The sequence below is a fragment of the Sus scrofa genome, chromosome 9 (genome assembly GCF_054392235.1).
Source record: "Sus scrofa isolate SSC_HxYL_T2T_F1_AM1 chromosome 9, Sscrofa_HxYL_maternal_Yorkshire_Landrace_v2.0, whole genome shotgun sequence".
NCBI classification, from domain to species: Eukaryota; Metazoa; Chordata; class Mammalia; order Artiodactyla; family Suidae; genus Sus; species Sus scrofa.
In genome coordinates, this window is record NC_139391.1 from 113,311,709 (window position 1) to 113,336,784 (window position 25,076).

General features: G+C 35.3%; 1 protein-coding gene across 13 annotated transcripts in view; it reads right to left on the bottom strand.

Moving 5' to 3' along the window:
• LOC102157670 (uncharacterized) overlaps nucleotides 1-25,076 on the bottom strand; it is a 210,717-nt gene that overhangs the window by 88,090 nt on the left and 97,551 nt on the right. For 9 of the 13 annotated variants that reach the window (XR_014816148.1, XR_014816157.1, XR_014816146.1 and 6 more), the window contains 2 exons: nucleotides 22,219-22,323; nucleotides 16,515-16,561 (listed from right to left, as the gene is read on the bottom strand). Coding sequence is in view for 1 of the 13 variants with exons in the window: in XM_084977513.1 (XP_084833639.1) it covers nucleotides 16,515-16,561; nucleotides 22,219-22,234 (63 nt within the window). In the remaining 12 variants the exon portion in view is untranslated. Of the gene's footprint in view, nucleotides 1-6,608; nucleotides 10,229-15,164; nucleotides 15,617-16,427; nucleotides 16,562-22,218; nucleotides 22,324-25,076 lie in introns of those variants that run through there. The other 4 variants (XR_014816156.1, XR_014816151.1, XR_014816150.1 and 1 more) reach the window with 3 other exon arrangements.

The following is a 25,076-nucleotide window of genomic DNA, read 5'->3' on the forward strand; positions in this document are numbered from 1 at the left end:
CACCAGAAAACTGTTACAGTTCATTGATGAATTTGATAAAGCTGCAGGATACATAATTAACATGCAGAAATTGATTTCTACATACTAACAGTGAAAGAGAAATTAGGGAAACCAAACAAAGAGAAAACAAAATACCAAAAAGATAACTGCACACACACGTATTTATTACAGCATTATTCATAATAGTCAAGACATTGAAACAACCTAAGTGCCTGACAACAGATGAATGGATGAAGATGTGGTATATATACAAAATGGAACACTGAAACTATGAGAAAGAAGAAAGCCTTGCCATATGCAACAACATGGATGGACCTTGCAAGAATTATGCCAAATGAAATGTCAGACAGAGAGAGACAACTACTATATGGAGAATTTTTTTAAAAGATAAACTCATAGAAACAGAGTGTAGAGGAAGTGATTGACAGGGGCTGGGCAGTGGAAGAAGTAGGGAGAGGTTGGTAAGAGTATAAAAATTTTCAGCTACAAGATGAATAGGTCTAATAATTAATACAAAACATGGTGACTAGAGTTGATAACACTGTGTTGTATAAATAAAATTTGCTAAGAAAATAAAACTTAAGTTTCTCTCACACAGATGAAAAAGATACATACATGAGGTGATGGATGTGTTAATTAACAAAAGATGGGGGGGGGAATCCTTTCACAGTGTGTACGTATATGACCAAAAGGACAAATTAAATGTTATAATTTTATGTATGAATTACCTCAATGAAGCTGAAATTTTTTAAAAACAAAGAAAATCAGAAAGTCCACAGTGGTAGTGCTTTTTGTAAATATTTAAGGAAGTCCAAAAACTAGGGTAAAGTAGTTTTCATTAGATATTTATAGTTGCGAAGGAATTCTATCAGTAGCCATAAGAGGGTGGTATGTTAGCCTGTTGTCTTCATTTCTGGTAGCCAACTCTGAATGAAAAGAGAGATTATCATGGGTGGCCATGACTTTCCCCATCTAGAGCTGACCAGAGCTGATCATTGTGATCTGGGGATATAATTGTGATGTTTTTCAGACTGGAGAGCAGTGAAAATTACACTGTTGCTAATGAGCAGTCAGGAAAAGACCAAAGAACCAAGAAACATATGTTTTCTCAGGCTCAAACCTCTGGAGAATCCTCCTGGATCTACAATGTGGTGATCATTCTAAACACTCTAATAGGCTGAACCTCTGCCAAAAGTGGCTAGAGGCACATGGTTTGCATATTTTAATAAGGTTCCTAGAAATCTAAACTTGTGATGATCTTATTTAACCCATTCCAATGTTGTGATCTTTTCTGGTCATACCTCTTTTATCTAAAGCATTGCTGTATTTTCAGTTCATTTCTTATCTAGCTTTGTGTTACTCAGAGCCTAATTTGTTTTTATTCTAGTGTTAATCATGTAAGAAAAATTCAAGAAGTTAAAGTAAATCTCTTCGCATTGATGTTTCTCCAAAATAAAAGTCCCATACGGTCCTATGTATTCTTGGTGAAACTAAACCTATTTGGTTTCACATCCATTCTCCCCCAAACCTTAATTTACTTCCTATATTAATCCCTAAAGATTTGAGTAGAGGGTCTTCAATCTGAGGTAGCACTTGCATTTTTTCAGCTCATTTTACAGCCTCTACAACTTAGTTTAAATCCTAATTATTTCCACTCATCTTTCTCTGTTCACTTCCAAAACATCCCTAAGTCACCCATTCACACACATCTCTTCTTTTGGAAAGAAGGCCCAGGGCAAGTCTGTACTGATACGAAGACTCAGATGGCCACTGAATTTCCTTCCTTGGTGTTTGATGTTTTATTGGCTGTCTAGTTCCGTATTCCTGATGTTTTGTCGGTGTCTCAAGTTATGTTTGGAAAAGAACTTGCCCACATTCTCCATTTCACCTCCACTTGATGCAGCTTGTGGTGGGATGGAAATTCTCTTCAAAGTAAGTATGAAGAAACCCTAAGGTGATAATATTTGCCCTTCAGTTGAAGTAATTACCTGGCCTTTACCAATGGCAAACTTCTGGGTGTTGATAGGAAGCATTCAGCAGGTTCTTTTTAAAAATAGGTAATGCCTCTTTAGAGGATGAAACTTTACTTCATAACATACAATTTTGTTAACCACTCTGTTTAGAAAACCGGGCTCCCTTTGGTTTCCCAGCGCCGGTAGCTCTGCTTGACGCATGAGGCTGGGACTGCGTCCGTCATGCCACTTTAGATTACTGGATCTCACAGGATGCTACAAGGCAGACACACCCCAGGCTGACTCACTGAGTGGGAAGTTTAAAAAGATGGTTTTCCTCAGCCATCAATTAGATAAACCACATTTTCCAGGAGAAAAACAGCATCTTGAAAAGTTCTTAACAAACAAAGTTCTCTTGCTCATAATGCTTTCGGTCATGTTTTCTTGTGAAGGGAAATATAACTTTAACCTTAATTGCACTTACAAATTAGCAAGTAAGATATAATGCCACCCTTTTCCCCCCTTCCTTCCTTTCTTTCCTTTTTTTTCCTCAGAAAGAGACACTTTCATGATTTTAGCTCTGGTAAAATTAGAGCTTTCTTCCTCTTTGCCTCGTCCCTCAAAGTTGTGGTTTTGACCAACCACGTGGTGAATAAGTTATAGATGCCCAAGCTCCTATGCCCTGGTTACTCTTCTTTATATGTTTTCTTTTTGCCCTTTATTGCAATCTCCCTGGAAACATAGTGAGGGAGGGACATTTGCATATTGTGCCTTTTTGAAAATGGCAATTTGGATTTAAGGAAGAAACAAGCACCAAATAATTAAAATCTCCTCACTTCATGCTTTTCCAGTGCTGGCTACATGTTTGGAAAGTACTGGATAAGTGCCTTCCACTGTACTGTAAGATACCCAAGTTCAAAGGATGCTTTTGTGGTTTCTATCCTTGGTGTACAATGTACCTAATGCACATTGAGTAATATGTTCAAAAGCTGACCTTCTTTATCATGTAAAAGAATAAATAAGACAAAAAAACACATGGTCAAATCTTCTGCACAAAATATTTTGTACAAAATCTCATCTCCTTACTCACCCAACACTTGAGACCAAGGTGGCAATATTATTGCTTGGGGTTCCATACAGATATTCTGGGCCTGAATATTCCTTATGCATATTTTTAATCCACTAGATCCAAGACCAGTACTTGATTATTATCATCCCATTCCTGTAATCCTCATGGGCATGTGAATACTAGGTCTAGGAACACTAAAGGCATTCCCCCGCTTGCTGGTCCCTTGGATTTGTTTTTATTGGAGTCCATTTAAAGCAGCCAAACATGCTCAACAAATTCAGATGAAAGTAGTGCCAACAGATAAGAATGATGAGACCAAGTTTTTTTGTGCAGTTATGTGTGTGGGTGTGTGTATGTACTATTCCACTTGGGTCTTATAATAATTGAAAAGAGTATTATCACCACTTCCCAAATGAGAAAATAGAGGCTGGCTGAGATGAACAGTTTGCTAAAAGTCAGAAAACCGAAGTTGTTAATTCTGTGCTCTTAAATATTAAATATTGCTGCTCCTACCAAATTGTACTTCCTCTCTGATTTTAGATATTCTGCCACTCTTTTCCACTTCAATTTAATTAGCTATTTTTTTGTTAGTTTATAATAGAAAGGTAGGAAAAAAGATACCACAGAGATAAAAGAAAGCCTATACCCTTTAATAGCAGTATTATGATCCTCTGTCATGGCCAAAGATTTCACTACTGCTTCTTTAGGGGACTGGGGGAATGGGGCAGGTGAAAGGGAAATACAGTCCTTAAGATGGATTTGAACAATACCATCCAAACCTTTCCATATCATCATGGTCTCTTTGGGAGACTTGGGCCTCATCCTCTATTTCAAGGGACTTGGGAGTATCCTAGGCCTATGGGATATGCCTACATGTGACAAGTCAGACAAGCCAACAGTCTTCAGATACAGAAAGGTACTTTCCTATTGGACAAACAGAAGCAATATGGGTACCTACAATGGGTGCTCACGTGAGGGCAAGGAGTGGTTGGTTCAGGTCACAAAGGCCTTCTGGTGCTGCATGGTACTGACATAAAAGAAAATAAGAGCAGACTTTGGATACTGATACTGTTCCTCTTCTCCGGGTTCAGAAGATCTCTCACAATCCTCCATCCTACCTTCATCCATCATTATCTACCTCTCAGTCTACGTATTCTACCTATTGTTTATGATCTAATGTTATGTGCTTTCAGGCAACTTTAGGAGCATATTCTGGAAGTCAATACTGAACCCTGTTTTCTATGAATGTTTCATCACAACTATCCTAATGGTTTCCCACGTAATGGATAGAATAGGGAAAGTTCACAAACAAGAAAAAACAAGGGAAAAATCACATTAATATGTTTCAAAATATGATATTGCACTTAAGACTCCAGAGGATCTTACACAAGCTTTTTTTCTTAATGCACTTGAAGGATTTTTGAATAACATCACATTGCCATCATGTTTTCAAGTTTTGTTTTTCAAAAGTTGAAGTAGCCAAATGTTGAAATCAATAGAGTTTTGTTACACTAAACTTATGATATTTTTGTACTGTAATTTGCTGATTGTATACTCCACTGACCCATCCTAATATATCTGTATTTCAATAAGCCTTTTCACAAAACAAAGTCTTTCTGATAGAAAGTTCCTGTCATTGTGACCAGGGGTAACTGAGATTTATAGGTGAGAGGACCATTTTAATGAGTTTGATTCAGCTTGGAGAGGAATTTCTAGGGCTGCTTAATAGATATCAAAACCTGGATAAACATAGTAAAGATATGTTAATCCAACTCGGATGATGTGTTACTAGAATAGACAGTGACAGATGTCCATGAAATGGACAATGTTGAGGGGGAGCTGAGAAATATTTAAATGTGACTGGCTGCTGACAAGCATATATGTTCATTAAGCAGAGCTAAATGTAAGATCCTACACTGGTTGAAAAAGATCTGTATGAGATGTGGGATGTGGCTTAATAGCATCACACATAAAACAACATAATGCTGAAAACTCCTTTGAGTCAACATTAGAGTGACAACATAAATTCAGTGTAATGTTAGAATGATAGATTTATCAGACTAAGAGTTAAGCTGGTTAGTGTTGTAGCTACAGCTGTCAGTGACTAAAGTTTCCTTTACTGTCTTCTTTTTTAAATTCCCCCTGTTGTTTGAGTTTCCTTAGAGACTCTTTCTTAAGTAGGGTCTGACCTTTGCAGTTCTTTTAGCTGTAATTCACTCTTATTATGTGGGAGCTCTATTGATGTGGTGGTAAGATGTGAGAGAGAGAAACAGTTTTAGTCCTATGATTAGATCTTAGTATTTTAGGGAACCTAAACTAACTTTCACAAGCACTTCTATAAGCTCCACCTCCCAGTCCTGTCCATAGGTGAGACAGGAAGATCAGGGGTGGCCGGAGTAGGGCATTTCCCTTCTCCCGGTCATTTAAGCTCTGGTAAATGGTTTATCTTGAGGTCAGGCCTTTGCTAAGGAGGACAGAGAGCTCTAGGTGTATTTCAGAATGATTGCTTTCCTGTCTCCCTGCCAGAAGCCCTAAGGGGCAGGAGTGGTTTCCTCTATTCCTCTGATCTTCACCCTGAGAACCTGATGAGGCTCCCAGAGGTAAAACTTACAAAGTGTGAAGTTTATCCACACAGAACCTCCACCTATTTGTCAATGATAGTTTAAGCGTTCCTACCAGTATTATCTCCATCTGCAGGCTTTTGTTCCTGGGCTTCAGCTCCCTTAATATGTGATTCTCAGTATCTGCCTCTCTAGTTTTTGCAGTAGTGGTTTGCCATGTAACCTCAATTCTCAGATCTAGAAAGAGTTTTTGATTTTTCAGTTTGTTCAGTATTTTTCTTGTTTTGAGAACAAGAGTGATGGCTTCCAAGCTCTTTACATGTCAGGCCAGTAACTGAAGTCCAATGACAGATTTATATTTCATCTAGAGAGAGAACAGTAGTCCTGATATAGTTTAGCCACATCCAAGGAATGAAGTTCAATTGTAGTAACCCTCACTTGAAAGAACATATCCAAAGAACAGTGAATGGAAAATAAAGCCATGAGCAAATAGGAATTATTAAAAGTCTGAAAACTGGTCTGACTCAGCATTAGTACCACACTGGTTTCACCATTCAGAGAATTTATCCATGGTTGGTAAGCTATCCTAATGTCACTGCTTTCTAGATCTAGATGTATAAAGTATATAAACAACACTGACAATTTTTTTGTTACTTACATATACATTATATAGTGATTTCTAGAGAAAAACCAGGAATTCTACCACAGAAATAGAAATGTTTGGTAAGCTCAGCCACTGTTGGTAGAAATTCAGTAAGTACATTCTTTCTCATAGATAATAATGGTATAACATTTGGTAAAGTAGAAGTACTATGATTCACCTGCCATTGAATTAGTGTCTCAGAAAATACCAAGAAATGCATATTAGATGATTCAAAGTCAATAAAAGTTTTACCACAAAGCAAACATCAGACCCAATACGACTTTACAGAGTAGTTCTACCACACATTCAAGGAAAAAAAAATAATTTCACTTTTTCACAAAACTCTTGCAACAGGATAGAGAAAGAGAATATACCCAATCTCATTTTATGAGTTCAGCATTTTAATGTTCAAACCTAATAAGAATGGTCAAATAAATAAAAATTATGTAACAACCACACTCTTGAACAGTCATGTAAAATATAAGTAATTAAATAAAGATTTTGGAAATTAGCACAAAGTAATATATAAGTTAATAAATCATGACTAAACTAAATTTATCCAAGTGTTGCAATGTTGGTTTAATAATAGAAAATTAACTAATATAATATTTCATATTAAAGGAAGAAAGGCATATGAATACCTTAATAGATACAGAAAAAGTATTTTTAAAAGTTCCATATTCATGTATGATTTAAAATAAATTTTAGTAAATTAGGAAAGCATGAAACTTCATTAATTTTTAAAAAGGCAAACAAAACCACTCAAACAAAAATGTACAGTAAACATCAAATCTAAAGATGCAATGTTGGAAAAAATAAAGATGTAATGTTGAAGATATTTTCTTTAAGATCAGGAAAAAGATAAGGATGCCTATTACCATGACTTCTATTCAACCATAGACTGTGGGATTTAGTTAGTTCAACAAAAGTAGGGAGAAAAGAAATAAAGGCAATAAGGAAGGATAAGAACCAAAGACTCATTTTTGGTAGGTGATATAATTTTCATCTTAATGTAGAAAATCTAAAAGAAATTCTAGAAAAATTAAGACATTTAATTAGAAAGTTTGGCAAGTTTTTGACATAAACATCAATATATAAAAGCCAGTTGTATTTCTACATCAGGAATAGCCATTATAAATCAGTTATAAATAAGGACATTTTCAGTGGCAACTAAAAATATAAAATAGGGATAATTCTAGCAAAAGGCATGTAAACTTTTATGAAATTATGAAATTTTGCTAAAAATCATTAAGGATGATCTAAACAAGTAGAGAGAAATAACCTGTTCTTATAAAGACTCAGTTTTGCATAGATTAAGCTATAGATTTAGTGACTTTAGGGACTTCGCATAAAAATCCCAAAATGATTTTAGAGGGTACTGTGGAGCTGCAGGGACTGGTAGTTTGTAGGAGGTAGTAGAGGACACAGGGAACTGGGAACATGCTGGATCAAGTGGATCAAGTTGTAAAATTAGGTAACAGAGACTTTTTTCATTTGGGAACACATTTCTACATTATATGATTTAATCCCTTAGTGAGGACTCCAGGAGACAATGTTAACACACTGCTAGGACAGTTCTTCGATGTCTGCAAAAACCAGTAGCACTGAATAAGTGAAGTATAAGCACCAGAATTGCCATGGCAGGGAGCAGAGGAAGGGATCAAAATATTCACAGAAGTGGACATTCAAAAATGGATACAGTATATAAGGCCAAAAATCCTATCTACTAACTATATTCTACACAAGGGCTGGGAGGATCCTCCATTTATTTAGAACAATAACGAATATGCTGGTGAGACAGGCACCAGCATCATTGAGAAGCTCTTCTCTTTAAGCGCAGAACTGTCATTACAAAACTGGGATTGCAGATAACGATGGGGGTGATCCCAAAGTACTAGGGACCAGGAGTTGTGGCTTAAACATTAGGACAGAGGGGAGCACAGTTTTCACAAAATATAACAAGTTAGAATGGTAATCAGAAGCAGCCATGGAGATATTTAACAGAATACAGTCTTCCAAGAGGCCCAAGAGATGGACACTTTTCTGATCCAGACCCACTGAGCGTAGGCAGAGCCTGGGTGGCTCAGAGATAGTATCCTACAACATTATAGCATCACAGCACTTGGTGGTAATTTTCCTAGTCCTTCCTCAAAGGATATAAAGGCCATTTGCCAGCACGAAGAGGAAAAATCCAAATACATTGAGGATTGCTGGACACAAGAACTGAGTTGGCCTAAAGTTGCAAATGGTCCCCTTTTCAGGATGAGGCAAGGTAGAAGTGAAGTAATAAAAGGAATTCTGACCCTGGACCAACTCTAAAGTGTGCAGGGGTGGTAATATCTACCATATACACATTTACTTCACTTCTGTGGCCCCTACAGAAGCTAGATAGATCCTGCTGGGTGATAGTAGGCCACTGCAAACTAACCAAGGCCTACCCCTAGTCATAGTTTCTGTGCTGGATGAGGTATCTTTGCTAAAGCAAATTAACACAGCTTTAGGTACATGGTATCTTTAATTCACAATAACATCCATCAATGAGTATTCACCATAAAAGAAATGTTATACAGCCAATAAATAGAATGGCATAAACAACTGATCTCATCCAGCCTCTGCCATTGGTTGCCTTAATGCTAATACAATGGGTTCAAAAATGAAGTAGCTACGGCTATACCCAAGAAGAAGTGTTCCTACTCATCAAAGCCAATCTGGCTACTGCTGCTACTAGACACTCAGTCTTCTAGCAACAGAAGCCAATCCTAAGCTATGAATTTAGTATATCCCTCAAGGAGAGCCAGCAGCCATTTGGTGGTAAGTTGATTACATTAGACCTGTTGTCCATTGAATTGTGTCCCCCAAAAAAGATATACTTAAGTCCTAGAATGTGGTATCTGTGCACATGATCTTGTTTGAAAATAAGGCCTTGAAGATGTATTCAAATAAGTTAAGGTGGAGTATAGTGGACCCTTAATCCAATATGATTGTTATGCTTAAAAGAGGAGAAGAAACACAGAGACACAGAGAAGAATGACATGAGAAGACACAGACATGGAGGTAAGATAGGCCTGTGACCACAGAGGCAGAGATGGAAATTATGTAGCTGTAAACTAAAGAATGCAAAGGATTGCTAACAACACAAGAAGCTAGGAGAGAGAGAAAATGGCCCTGACATCACCTTTTTGCTAGACCTCTAGCCTGCAGAATTGTAAGAGAATAATTTTCTGTTATTTTAATCCATCCAGTTTGTGGTCATTCATTACTGTGGCCCTAAAAACTAATACAGGACACTTTACCCTTGGCAAGGGCAGTGATTTACTTCATCTAGGATTGACACATATGATGGGTATGGTTTGCCTTTCCAGGAAAACTGAAAGCTTACAGTGATTCACCAACATAGAACACAGAATTCTACCTAACACTGCCTTGGACCAAGGGTCCCTCTTTACAGAAAAGGTGGTACAGTGGTTGACACATGTCCATGGGATCCATGGGTCCTATCACAAAATATACTACCCAGAATATACTGGCCTAAAAGAGTGGCCTTTTGAAGGTACAGCTGACACATTAACTTGAAGAAGGGATGCCATCCTCCAGGATATATCTCTTCAACCTGTAAGTCCAGCACTCCTGGATCCCAGAGAGTGAGTGTTTTCACTAAGAAAACAGCTAGCGTTTTATTGAATTTTAAATTATGGCTACTGCCCAGTCCCTGAAGACCTCTTACACCAAGTGAACAGCAGACAAAGAAAATGTTTAATTGACTCTGCTCATCATTAGGAGGAGGCAGAGCTGCTACTATACCAGGCAAGGAAGAATAAGTTTGGTACATAGGTGATCCATTGTATTATCTATTGCCCAATTTTGACAATAAATTGAGAAGTTTGGGAGTCATGTCTTGAGAAGGGCATAATCAGAGTCTCAAATCTTTAAGGATGAGGGTCTTGGCCATGGCTTGTATAAGTCACCTGGACCAGTGGAGGTGATGGTAAAGGACGAGGAGAATCTAGAAAGGGTGGTAGAGAAGGGGAATTAGAAGTTACACCCTTGAGTAACTTGAGTAATTAGTTACTTGCATAATTTGGCATGATGGGCAGTTAATTCTGCTAGCCTTCCTCTTGTAAATTTCTCCTCAAAATAGAACAAGCAGAATCCTGAAGGATCCTGACTGTAATAGGTACTATAGTGCATAACCTGAATCCACCAAGGCACTCATTCCCCAAGCTACCTGGACTGCTGACTGCTAACAGTTTATAACTGACTGTCTCTGTAAGAATTGCTTTTGGCTGAAGGGAGTTGCCTTACCCCAGTAGCAGAAGCAGTCCAGATGGAACATTTGAAAGATGTGGGGGTTAAGCAGTCTGGCCCATTTAATTTAATTAGGGACATCTCTGAAGAGTCCATGCAACTCCAGAGCTCCTCTTGATATCTACGGAAGCCTCTAATAAAATTGCATCACAGTTAAATGTCTCCCTCTGCCCCATCCTGCTTGTCTCACTCCTTCCCAGGTGCTGATTGCAAGGGCATAAACTCCTGCACATGAATCCCCATCTGAATCTATTTCTCAGGGAACTCAAGCCAACACAAAGGTTTATTGTGGAATTTGAGAAGCTGATCCTAAGCTTTATATGAAAGAGCAATATTCAAGATAAGTCAAGAAGTTGCTAGAGAAGAACAACTTTTGGGAAATAGGTAGTGGTGTTGGGAGAGTCCTACACTATCACAAGTCAAGACTTATAAAGATGCAGGAAATAAGACAGTATAAATTTCCCTACAGAAGCAGATAAATAGCTAATGAAGCAGAATAGAAAAATGGACATAAACTCAAACATACATGAAAACTTGAATCATGAGAGCTCATTGAAGGAAGATAAACTATTGAATAAATATATGGTGAGAATTCACTGTCTCATACTATATGCAAAACTAAAATCCAATTGAATTAATGTCATATATGGAAGACAAAACTCTAAAACTTTTAGGTGGCAACACAGGAGAGTATCTTTTTGACATCCAGATAGAGAAGGATTTTCTAAACAGGAAATTAAACAGCATACCATAAAGGAAGAGGTTAATAAGTTTGACTATAATATTAAGAACTCCTTGTCATCAAGTCACCGTAAACAAAATTAAAAAGTCATAAACTAGAAAAATACATTTGAAATTCATACAAGTACAAAAGAGTAGTATCTAGAATATATAAAGAAACCCTACAGATCAATTAAAAACTAAAATTTCTTTTTCCAAAACAAAAGACATAAGCAAATATCTTTTATGACATAAATACAAATATTTTAAAACATTTTATAATAAAATAAAATTGCCTAAAAGTTTATATCATCCATACATACAGACGTTTAGGCAGGAAAGGTATTTGTTGGTTTTCAGACTCTTAATGTAGACCACTCATGCCTTTTGTTCACCTATGTATATTTCTTTATAGTTTTCCAGAGATTTTAATCCTCATGAAAATCTCACCTTAAAAATATTCTTAACCTATTATTTAACCTATTTCTTAATAAAAAAAATTGGTTTCATATCAACTATATTTTCAAGCACAATTCTTGAAAACAATTAAAATTCTGCATCATGCTTAAGAAGCACACGTTGGAGTTCCCGTCGTGGAGCAGTGGAAGTGAATCTGACCAGGAACCATGAGGTTGTGGGTTTGATCCCTGGCATTGCTCAGTGAGTTAAGGATCTGGCGTTGCCATGAGCTGTGGTGTAGGTTGCAGATTCGGCTCCCATCTGGCGTTGTTGTGGCTCTGGCGTAGGCAGGTGGCTACAGGTCTGATTAGACCCCTAGTCTGGAAATCTCCATATGCCACAGGTATGGCCCTAAAAGGACAAAAGACCAAAAAAAAAAAAAAAAAAAGCACACATACACTGCACATATTCATATACAAACACACAGTAGCAATAGCTGTGAAGGTGCATTTTATATTTTATACATTACAAACATTAGAATTTATTTCAAAATTAGCCCAGGGGAATTTCTGTTTCAGTATATTTGAAGTATGGTATAAACTGCCCAGGGATTATCAACTAGAAGTGGAGTATTTAACCATACCCCTCTCACTTCCTATTAGTCCAGAAATAACAAATATGTTACATATATTATGCTTTTCTTCCTATGCTTAATCTTTGGTGTTATCAGTAATATTTGGTGTCTTTTCCAGCAGGATAGTAATTTTCTATCTCAATTCTCTTCCACAAAATGCTCCAGGCAGCCACTATCAGTTCTTCAGAGTTGGCCAAATAAATGAAACTCACTTGCCATCGCTTCTCTAGACCAAGAAGCATGATAAAATACTTCTTTTACCTTTTAGAAACATTCTTTTCTCACAAATAACAGAGAAAATGTATTTTGCCTCATTTATGAGCACCTTTATCTGCAATCTGAAGTACTAATCCCAGCAGAAGGACTTTGAATCAACACTGGTACATATGCCATCTTCTAATGCTGGAAGAGCTTGTTTTTGAAAAGCCAATCTTATTTTTAGTGCTAGTCACTTTAGTCACAGTAACCAAAATTATGTAAACCTTCTAAATAGACTAAATAGTCTAAAAATACAGTAAAACACCAGCCTCCACACCAACCAAGTCACAATATGGGTGTCTGGTCTAAACCCACAAAATGAGAATGATGGGAAGGTCATTTATCAAACTGCTGTGACCATAACACTCCCATCACTGTGTCAAAACAGGGCGATCAAATGGCTATTACTCAAAGTGATTCCATTATCTTCGGGAAAATATTTCATCTCTGCATACCTGTAAATTCTTATCATGCTAGATTTAGGATTTAAATTCAATGATTATTTCAATGATACTTTGGGAAATGGTGGAACTATTTCCAACTTTGTCACTATGTTTTCAGTCTACCTTTAAAAAATATGAATGTGGGCTGAGGAAAAAAGAGTTTATCTCAATCTATTTGTTACCATTTACAGTGCAGCCTTGGGTGTTTTGAATCCTAAATGAACTGCTTTGATTATTAGGAAGAATTGTGAAGTATATCAAACATTATGACTTTCTCATCTCTTCTTGCAACCCTGGCTAATGGATGTCCCAACACTGATACCTTTAAATTAATGACGCATATTCAGTAAAATAGAGAAAGAGTGTTTTCCCTTTTGTTGTCACTTGCAACAGTGACAATGATTTTATAGAAAATCAGCAAAGCCAAGCTGCTGCCTTACACCTGCAACATGCCTGCATTTACTTTAAAATATTTCAGTTAGGACAATATGATGTGCGTATATAAGTAATCTTCAGTCTACAGGAGTTATTAACATTTAGGTTTTCTAACCCTGAATTCACACTCCACAGTGGGTTAGTTAGTTTTTGAGAGATCCTATCAGGATTCCATGCTCTAGAAGCAAATTTTAAAAGTACTTTAAATTGCGAGGTCTACATCTCCATTAATGCACTTGTTAATTAGAAACGTTTTCATTGATGTAATGAGTGATGATAAAGATATGCAATTAGCAAGGAAGATTAGTGTGGGCACCTCCACTCTTTCAAAAATAGGTATAAGAAATCTAGTAAGCCCAACATTCTAACATTTTTGCAGCAAATAAAGCCTTAGGACCAAAACTCCATATCCCACTACAGCCCCACCCCTCCGCTGCAACCACTTAATGGAGGATTTCGTTGTTTTTACTGATTGAAAAACAAATGATCTTCTTGTTGCCATTTTTTCTTGCATTTCCCTTTAGATAAAACTTTAAAGCAAGGTGCTTTCAGAGTATAGTAAGGGCAGAGTGTAAAATTATTGCAGCATTGTTTAAAGTGTAAAAAAATAAAACGTAAGCAAGATGAATGCTGATCAAATGGAAAATGATCAAGTAAATTATTCATGGAATATTCTACAATAATAAAAACTATTATTAAAGAATAATTAAGCTATACAAAGTGACTTGGGACATGGGGAGATTCTAAAATGTATTAAATGAGGGAAATGACCTGTGGGGAAGAGTATTTAATATCCTTTTTTTATAAAGTAAACAATGACAAAAGATGTATAGCATGTGTGTATAAATGTTGTGTGTGTGTGTATACATAAAATTAGGAAAGATTTCATAACATGGGGCATAGAATGACAGAGATTGGTGGGGTGGGAAAGTGAGGCAAGCAGAAAATAAAAGCTGGGGAAAGACTACAAGATATATATAACATAAAATGTTATTTTGTATGATATATGTGCATATTTATGCTTATAGAAAGTGGAAGAACAGGGTAGATCTATATCTACTGACCTATGGGGATGTCCATGGTATACTAAATAGAAAAAGAAAGTATCTTGTAATGAGTATCTTATGATGCTTTTCAGGATAATGGGAGTAAACCACACCTATATGCAGATATATCTATTGCTATGTATGTTTGCATGAGCAAAAATAGGATACACGATAAGATCTCCAGGGTCTGATTTTGGGGTGGGACGAATTAATAGGAGGTGGGCTGCTGGGGTGTGTGATTGTTACTTTGTCTATTTTTGAACTGCATTACATTGTTTTACATATTCTGACACAAACGTATTACTTTTGAAATTTGAAAACATGCAAATTACAGATTATGGATATTTGAATGGTTTTCTAACATTGTTGAAAAGAAAAAACCTTTTAAAATAAGCTTATTGATTTAAATAATTTATCTTAAACCATTAACTTCATTAATTTCACCAATATATTGAATCCCTATTGGAAACCCTTAGCTCCCTATTTTAGCCAGAATGCTTAAAATTAACTCATTTGTAGTACTAAAATTTTTAAGCAACTAAAGATGTAAAGCTGTGAAAGTAAAATCTTCACTGACATTTAATCATGTTCATTGCAATTTCTGCATAAGTGTAGCACTTCTGATTTTGTGTGCTGACTCATGAGAACTATCAAAGATAGCATTCATGGAGCTGTTACTACATACCAGGCATTACGCCCTTTTTTTTTTTTTTTTTGAACTAAAATTTACATTCAGTAAAATTTCCCCTTTTAAGTGTATGGTAATTGTAAGGAGTATTCCACGAAACACATACCAAGATGAGAATAAACAAGTATTATGTTGGCAAGTCATTGCTTGTTGATTTTAGTCATTGTAATAGGAACTTAGTTGTTTCCCAGTGATATCATTTACACCGGACTATATAAACAACCCCATACAGCAGGCAGAATCTGTAGAGCAGACTATTTCAAATAGTTTGCCACGGCAACTCAGAGCTAGCCTGATCTTTAAAATGGTGCCTGTAACCACACATGATCTGTTGTCCCTAGGATTCTGAGTCTTCCTTAAGCGATGGTTGCTTGTGCATGTGGTTATTCAGAGGCAATGAGACGTGGAATGTATTTCCTGGTTATTTCCCCAGTTCAAGGAGGTGATCAGTATCACAAAATCTCTTGAAAATTTTTGAAAATATGGAAAAGAAGAAAATAGAAATGAAAATCACCCCAACTCTATTTATTAAGCACATAGGTTTAAGTAGCAGCTGATAGCAGCTGGGGAGAAAAATTATTGAAAGATAATAGTAATAGCAAGCTGGGTGAGGCTACTGTAAACTGAGTTAAATTTAAGTAAATTTTCTCATATATGCTTCATATGTAGCAATGACACATTAGTAAAAATCAATTTTTGTTTTTTAGGATTCTAACATAAAAAGTAGAAGAAATAAGAATATATAAATAATGTTCAATATTCTATCTTTATGATTCATATTTTTGTGAAATTAGTGGAATGATTCTACTGAAAACTAACAATATTAATCATGATATGACTTCTAAGGAATTTATTTGATGGAAAGTGAGGTAGAAGGGAATTTAAACAAAACCTTTGTGGGGTTTTCCTTGATGTTGTTTTTGATCTCGTTGTGGCAGGGGTTAGAGTGCAGTTAGGGAAAGCAAAAAATGGTAGAGAAATGGGATTGTGTGATTTAGGGAGAAATAACAGTAATACAGCTCCAGTGATACCTAGGGGTTAGGGCTGGAGGGTGATTTGAGAAAATGTGAACTGAAAGCTAGGTTTTTTTTTATTTTTTGCTTTTTTAATCTAGGGTTACATCTGAAGCTGTATTTATCCCTGCAGAAGATTATCACTAGAATACAGACACAAACAACACAGAAACTAGTCTTTATTTCAGACCCCTTGTGTGTGTATGTGTACACTGGCAAGCTGTAAGCACTAATGAGCTTAGAAAAGGCATACCAGCTTCTATCTACCCCAAGCATCATCGTTTATCTAGCTCTCCCATAATTAGAATCAGATGTCTGACAACAAGCAATGAGTGAGGCTTTGCTTACCTTAATAAGTGCTTGTAAGCTATTTGGCCACTTAAGTGCCACTGGCTCTGTGAATTGAATCGGCAGAGAGAAAGAGAAGTATCAGTGTCAGAATCCACTTTAGACATTTAAGCTGATTCCACAATTTATAAAACCATTCTTATAAACAAATTCCAACCTCAACTGTTTTTCTACTCACCTCAGGTCCATCAAATTGCAACTTAACTACAAATTCTGGTTGATTTACTAAATCAACAGACCAAAACTGTGTAATCATTTGCTTAAAGTGCAAATAATTTGGGAAATTTCACCTAGATGTTTTTATTTGTGTCACGGAAAATTATGCATATTACCATCATTCAACATTTCATCATTAGCCACTTTCTAAACAGTTTGAAATGTCAAGTCAAATCTAAATTCTCTAAATTTTGAAGCGTTTAATTTCACTAAGAATAGCAAAACAGGATGAAATTATTCAAAGCTAACTTCTTAGACTATTGAAAGGAGAATATAAATTGCAACGTTTCCAATAGGTTTGAAATCAGAAGTTAATTTTATTTAACCAGATGAAGCAAATTCTTTTTTTTTTTTTCGTTTAAATGTCCATCTGTTGTTCATGGAATTACAAAATTGTACACTAGAAAAGACTTAAAGAATTGACACAAATACTTAAAAAATCATTGGTAAAATACAAAATGAATGCATTCTAAATAAGTGATTCTATTCAATTACACATTTAATTGAGATACTTTAGATTCCCAAATATAAGCTTAATTTTTTCTTCCCAAGTTTGGTCACCTTTGATTTAACAAATGCTCCATGAGGGTTATACCTTTTCACTCTACTGAAATAGATATATTAATAAAATTTTAGTATTATTTTTAATTATATAACACACTCTTATCTTACAATATCTTGTGTTTATGCATCAAGCAGGGAACTATTCACAAAACTTAATTCCTGGTTAAGCAGATGGAAGCATTTCTTCAGAGGCATCTGATGTATGGTAACAAGCCTATGACCATTTGATAAATGTACACCAAAAGACTGCAAGATATGTACCCACGTAAATCCAAGAAAACACAATGGTAGGAGGAATAGAAACTTAAAGAAGAAAGTGAAACTAGCTTATGTAAAAATAAGTGACTTTATTGAAGCAGTTTGTGTCACAACCTATTTTAAAGAGGAAGCTATTTAGAATGATCATATGCTATGCCAGCCTTCTTTCAAGTTAGTGAACCCAGTTGATAATTTTTTTTTTAAAAAAGGCTTTTTTTCCCCCTTTGTAAATGGCATGACCTGATTTTCCTGTGATTGGGGTCTGCACTGTAAATTTGTTAGTTCATTACTAATTATATTTTGTCAACATTAAAAAAAAAAAAAGCTTAGTATGATTCCAAAAGTAAACAATTCATTTTTGGGGGGGAATGGCACCCATGGCATATGGAAGTTCCTTGGCCAGGGGTCGAATCTGAGCCACAGCTGCAAACTATGCCAAAGTTGTGGCAATGCAGGATCTTTAACCTATTGCACTGAGCTGGTGATCGAACCTGTGCCACTGCAGAGACAACACCAGATCCTTAATGTACTGCACCACAGGGGGTACTCCAAATCATTCATCTTTATATGTCACTGAGGTTTTAAAATTAAACTAGAACAGAAGCTTCTGTTTTGTAAATAAAATGAAATAATTAATATAAGAACAGTAGTATTTTTAACATCATAGATAGCCTTTTAGAATCAATCTGATGAAGTGTCCAGACTATCCCAGAAAAAAAAGCACATTCAAATTAAATTTGTATTAATTTCTCTGCAATTTCTCTGCAAGCTTGTACTTTGATACCAAAGTTTAAAACTTTTGAAGTAAAAGTTGGGACCAAGTTAAAGAATACATGCATACAATAAGGATCTCTGCATAATTATGTTTATTATTGCAAGACTGAGTACAATTTGTCTCAGATTCTTAGTAGCCAGGGGGAAATAGAAGCCCTACTTATGATGACTTTCATCAAGAAAATGAAACATAGCTCTTAGGGAAAACAAAATTTTGGCTAGCAAAAAATCTTAAGTAGTTTTTCCTGGGACTGTTTTGTAAACTTTACCTTGGAAAATGCATAATCTCAAATTGGATTGTAAATTTCAAGTAATTTCTTTTTTTTTTTGGTCACTTAATAAAATAAGAGAACATAAGATTAGTGGGAAATAGGCAGCCTATTCGTTGTCTGAATCATAGAGGATATGCGTTCAACTTGCCTGGTTGTTAAACACTTCTATTCTTAGACTACGTTCTCTAAAATTTTACTTCTCCCTCCAAGTTGGGCCTTTTATAGGTGCAATTCAGATATCAGCCCTCTGGAAATCTCTGCTACATCTAGCCTAACAGAAGATAGAAAAAGAAGAAACAGGAGTTCCAGTTGTGGCTCAGTGGAAATGAACCTAACTAGTATCCATGAGGAAGTGGGTTTGATCCCTGGCCCCACTCAGTGGGCAAGGATCTGGTGTTGCTGCGAGCAGTGGTGTAGGTCGCAGATGTGGCTTGGACCTGCTATTGCTGTGGCTGTGGCTGGCAGCTGCAGCTCTGATTTGATTCTTAGCCCTGGAACTTCCATGTGCTGCACCTGCAGCCCTAAAAAAACAAAACAAAACAGGGAAAAGAAGAAACAACACCTATATAAAAAGTCTCCAATGAAGAAAACAAAAGAGATATTTTAAAAGTCAATAATTAAAGAAAACTTTCCTAAAATTAAGGATATAGATAGATAGATATTCTGAAAGTACATGTGAAAAGGCATACTATATATTATATACACCTGGGAAAATAGGCTGAGAACACTGAGAAAAATCTAACGAAATTATTGTTCATTCAAGAAAGTGAGTAAATTCTTTTGACATCTACACAAGTCAAAGTCACCTGTAAGCGAAAGAAAAATCAAATTGTTAAGAATTTTCAATAGCAAAATTTTATGCCTCTGGGATAAACCAAAAAATAAAATTTGAACCAAGTATTTTATATTCAGATGAAGCGTTTTCCAAATATAAAGTTAAACTCTTTTTAATATCCCATGAGTAATTCCTGAGGTAGCTACTAGAGAATAATCTTTAGATAACTTAAATGACTGAAGATATATCAATTTAAGGACTGGTGATAAGAATTACCATGTAGTAATATGGCAATAAGGAAAGAAATATATAGTACATAATCTCTAAAACTGAAATTAAAATGAGATAAATGCATCTAAATGGGTAACTAGTTGCTGGCATAATCACACAGAAACTAGTCAAAGTAACTTAAAAGGCAGTTTTTGGCTATACTTCCATAACAGTATATGCTCTAAGGACAAAAATTGCTGGAAAAACTAAAACAATTTTCAGTAATTGTTTTGGTAGTGATGGTATTGCAATTAAAAACTGTGTATAAAATATAATTCTGTGATATTATAATCCTATTATCCAATGTCTTTCACAAGCAAGTTTTTTTGGCCAGAAAGATAGAAAAAATGGATGTCAGAAAGGAGACCGAATAAATACATTTTAATCCTGAATGTGAAGTATCAATATAAAGCAATGATATTTTCAGCTTGAAAAAAAAACTTTTTTTTTTCAACTAAGTCCCATAAATACTTATGCATCCAGTAGCAATGAGTACTTCCAGCACCTTGAATTTGGTGTTGAAATCTAATTTCCTTCTGAAAGGATACAGAACTCCTTGGAGAAATGACTAATTGTGAGTTGAGGACAGGAAACATACAGATCATATTGTAAAACTCTTGTCACATCAGATAATAAGGAAGCTAGCAAAGATTACTAGATTTAAGTCAAAGATTTGGAAATCAACTAGCAGAGACTGACAAAGACAAGACAGTAAGAAGATCAATGAGGGAAAAAAACTTTAATAGATTGAAATATATCAAAGAAGTTTAAATCTACGAGTTCCTAATGATACTTAAAAAAAATTGGTCAGCAATTGAAAGACACTAGTGAACCAACTCATTATTTTGAAAACTCATAAAGAGCAACTGGGTAGTTAAAAAGAAGTAGGGGTAAGATTTTCTTTACTGTGGTACTTCAGCAAATAAATGAAAAAGAGATCATAGAATTGGACTATCACTCTCTTGTAACCTAAGTAATGGATCTAGGTATTGAGTTTTTGCTAATATCAAAAAGAAAAAGATAACCAGAAATTAGATGTTCCCTAATGGAAGAACAAAGCAGTGCCTTAAAAAATAAATAAATAAAGTCTTCTCAGAAAATCAAGCCAGAATCTGGTCAATCCTTCAGATTTAATGACTAATTTACAAAAAAATTCAGAGGAAAGCAGTACTTGAAAACTATACTATGGGGATGTAATCAGCAAAATCCTACAGTGCAAACAATCACATTTCTTCAGCAAGTAAATTACAGAGAAAAAAAAGATGGGGGCAGAACCAAAAGGTGAAAAGAAATTTAAAAGGAATATATTAACCAATAATTACATGTGGACCTTGTTTGGATCCTGATTCAAACTAGAAAAATGTGTGACACTAAAGAGATAATTAGGAAGTTGAACAATGACTTAAAATTTGATGATATTCAGGAATTATTAATTTTAAAAAATGCAATCATGACATTGTGTTATATAAAAAGAAAAATAATCATTTTCCTTTAGAGTTACATACTGAAATGTTCATTCACAAAATAAACTGCTGCCTGGAATTTGCCCTCAAAATAATTTGGGAAGGTGGATATGGGAAAGGGTATACAAATCATTTTGTTGAAGCTGGATGATGTCACATGGGAAGTTTATTATATTGTTCTCTATACTTTGGGGAAAAATATTCAAAAATAAAACATTTAAAACAAAAACATGCATTGGCAGTGTTGCCTGTATGGCATTTTCATGCCCTAAAGGCATTTGAAATATTTGCAATATTCTGTTAAAGAGTCATTTATTTTCCCCTGTGTCTGAGAAAAGCAGCCAGAGCTGCATGTGAGACCAGCAAGGGTTAAAAAGAACAGGCAGTTGATACATCTGGGGAGCATTAACTATATTAAGGACAAGCCAGCATGAAAAGGTAACCAGAAGAAGCAGCTGAGTACTCTCTGGTCAAGCCTTGAGGTCATCTGAATTAAGGGACTGTGGTTTACAGTCTAGCATAGGACATGTATCATTTCAGCACTTTGTTTCAAACCCCAGCACAAGAGTTCCTTTGGTTTGGAATTGGATCAAAACTGAGTAGATGTTTTTATCTTCAATAAGCAATTTTAAATGTTTTGTATCACAATACCTTTCAGGAAAGAATAGACAGGATTTACAGTATAGTAACAAAATTTATAGTAACAAAAAATGAATGTCTTTTGGATTTTCTCTATGTTACAAAAATTTCCATTAGATTTATATGTGAGTGTGATGATAAACACGTCTCTTGATTGCCATATCAATCAAGAATCTACAGTATTTAGTATATGATGGCTCTGTGAAAAGTATGGTAGAATTATAGGGGTATTATAATTTCATGGAATAAAAAACTTAGAAATAAAACAAAAATTGTCTAAAATATTGACTCTGCCATTTCTCATCTTCTTGGTTTGGGTAGTCACTGTACTTTTGTTTTCTCATCTGAAAAACAGGATGTTTTTCAGTGAGGTTTAAAGATAATGCAGAAGCACTTAGCCCAGAGGTTCAATAAGGGGAGGAACTGTCATTTTCACATTTGCTTTCTTATAATCAGCAACTTATGCTACTTACCTTTGAGTAAAGGCATCTTTGAATATTTGACATCTTTCTCCTTATGCAAATACCACTACAAGGTGCTCTCCTAGACTACCAACTCAATGGCTTCTAAAGAAAAACCTGAAACGAGTCAACACTCACAGATTAATTTTTCTAATATAGTAAAACAATTTTTGTTAAAAATTAGGGGCTTTTTGTATAACAATATGTTATAAAGACTCAAGCACTGGTTTTAATCTTCTAATACTCTGATCACTAATACTAAAAGAGATGCAAAAGTAAGTGTAGTGGATTATGCAATTGGAGAAAACACGACTCTGCCTTAGTTCCAATGGAAGCAATACTGAATATGCCACATTTCCGCCATTCATAATTTGAGCTGGAACACAGCTTTCCTTCCTGGTCTTTCATCTCTTATGGCTAAAAACAGCAGTGAATAATTAAAAAGTATAAGTCATTTTGATGCAATTATAAAGCATATAACTTCACGCCATGCTTATAACCAGCCACATGTAGACTGTAAATTTCATTTAATTATGTGATAAAATGAATCCATTTCACTTACAGTAAAAGGTAAGGACAGCAAGGGTTTTCCATCAACCCACATGTCATTTTGTGTAGGACCAAAGTTTGTAAAGGTGAGAGAGCTGGAAGTTTAAGTAACAGACCATGAAGTCACTCTACAATACCGTAAATCTACTTTCATTCCTACTAGGTTATCTCTTTGACTAGAGGCTGGGACTCTGGGAAATATAATTTTCGCTGTACTCAGCATATTTATTATATAATATATACTCCGAGTCCATTGCAGAAGGATTAAAAGTAGTAAAGTAATGACTGGCCAATGGGGATCTGCTATATAGCATAGGGAATTCTACCCAATATTCTTTGATAATCCATATGGGAAAAGAATCTGGAAAAAAAATGAATGTGGGTATATGTTTAACTGAATCACTTTTTTTTTTGTACAGCAGAAATTATCACAACATTGTAAATCAACTATATTTCAATAGAACTTTAAAAAATGAAAAAAACTGCCTAAAACCTCACCATTCAGAGATAATCACCATTATTACATACTTATGTATCTCTATCCAGATTTTGTATGAACATAATAATACATATAATTTTACAAATACCTTACCAAGTAGGTGTGTTTCATAACTTATTTTCCCCATAATAATTTTTTAAAATTTTTTTAGATTTTTATTTTTCTATATAGTTGATTTAAAATGTTCTGTCAATTTCTGCTGTACAGCAAAGTGACCCAAACACATATATATACATTATTTTTCTCACATTATCGTCCATCATGTTCCATCACAAGTGACTAGATACAGTTCCCTGTGCTATACAGATCTCATTTCTTATCCGCTCCAAATGCAATAGTTTGCATCTGCTAACCCCAAACTCCCAGTCTATTCCACCCCCTTGGCAACCACAAGTCTGTTCTCCAAGTCCATGAGTTTGTTTCTTTTCTGTAGAGAGGTTCATTTGTGACATTTATTAGATTCCAGATATGTGATATCATATGGTACTTGTCTTTCTCTTTCTGATTTACTTAGTATGAGAATCTCTAGTTCCATCCATATTGCTTCAGATGCACTATTTTGTTCTTTTTTATGTTTGAGTAGTATTCCATTGTGTATATGTAACACATTCTTCTTAATCCATTCATCTGCTGATGGACATTTAGGTTGTTTCCATGTCTTGGCTATTGTTAATAGTGCTGCAATGAACACAGGGGTGCATGTATTTTTTCAATGAAAAAATTTTGTTTTGTCCAGATATATGCCCAGGAGTGGGATTGCTGGCCATATGGTAGTTCTTTAGTTTTCTGAGGTCCCCCCAAACTGTTTTCCATAGTGGTTGCACCGATTTACATTTCCACCAACAGTGGAGGAGGGTACCCTTTTTCCATACCCTCCCTAGCATTTGTTATTTGTTGACTTGTTAATGATGGCCATTCTGACTGTTATGAGGTGGTACCTCGTAGTAGTTCTGATTTGCATTTCTCTAATAATTAGTGATGTAGAGCATATTTTCATGTGCCTGTTGTCCATATGTATATAGTCTTTGAGTGAATGTCTATTCAAGTCTTCTGCCCTCTTTTCAATTGGGTTGTTGTTTTTTTGTTTTTGTTTTTTGCTGTTGAGTTGTATAAGTTGTTTGTATAATTTAGATATTAAGCCCTTGGCAGTTGCATCATTTGAAACTGTCTTTTACAATTCTGTAGGTTGTCTTTTTTTTTTATGGTTTCCTTTGCTGTTAAAAATCTTGCAAGTTTGATTAGATCCCATTGGTTTATTTTTGCTTGTGTTTCTGTTGCTTTGGAAGACTGACCTGAGAAAACATTTGTAAGGCTGATATTAGAGAATGTTTTGCATATGTTCTCTTCCAGGAGTTTGATGGTATCTTGTCTTACATTTAAGTCTTTGAGCCATTTTGAGTTTATTTTTGTGCACAGTGTGAGGGTGTGTTCCAGTTTCATTGATTTACATGCAGCTGTCCAGTTTTCCCAGCATTACTTGCTGAAAAGACTGTCTTTTCCCCATTTTATATTCTTGCTTCCTTTGTTGAAGATTAATTTGCCATAGACGGTCTGGGTTTACTTCTGGATTCTCTATTCTGTTTTATTGGTCTGTGTGTCTGTTTTGGTACCAGTACCACACTGTCTTGATGACTGTGGCTTTGTAATATTGCCTGAAGTCTGGGAGAATCATGTCTCAGGCTTGGTTTTTGTTCCTCAGAATTGCTTTGGCAATTCTTGGTCTTTTATGGTTCAATATAAATTTTTGGATTTTTTGTTAAATATTTTCAATATTTAGTATAGACATACATTAAAAATTATAATACAGCATTCTGTTACATAG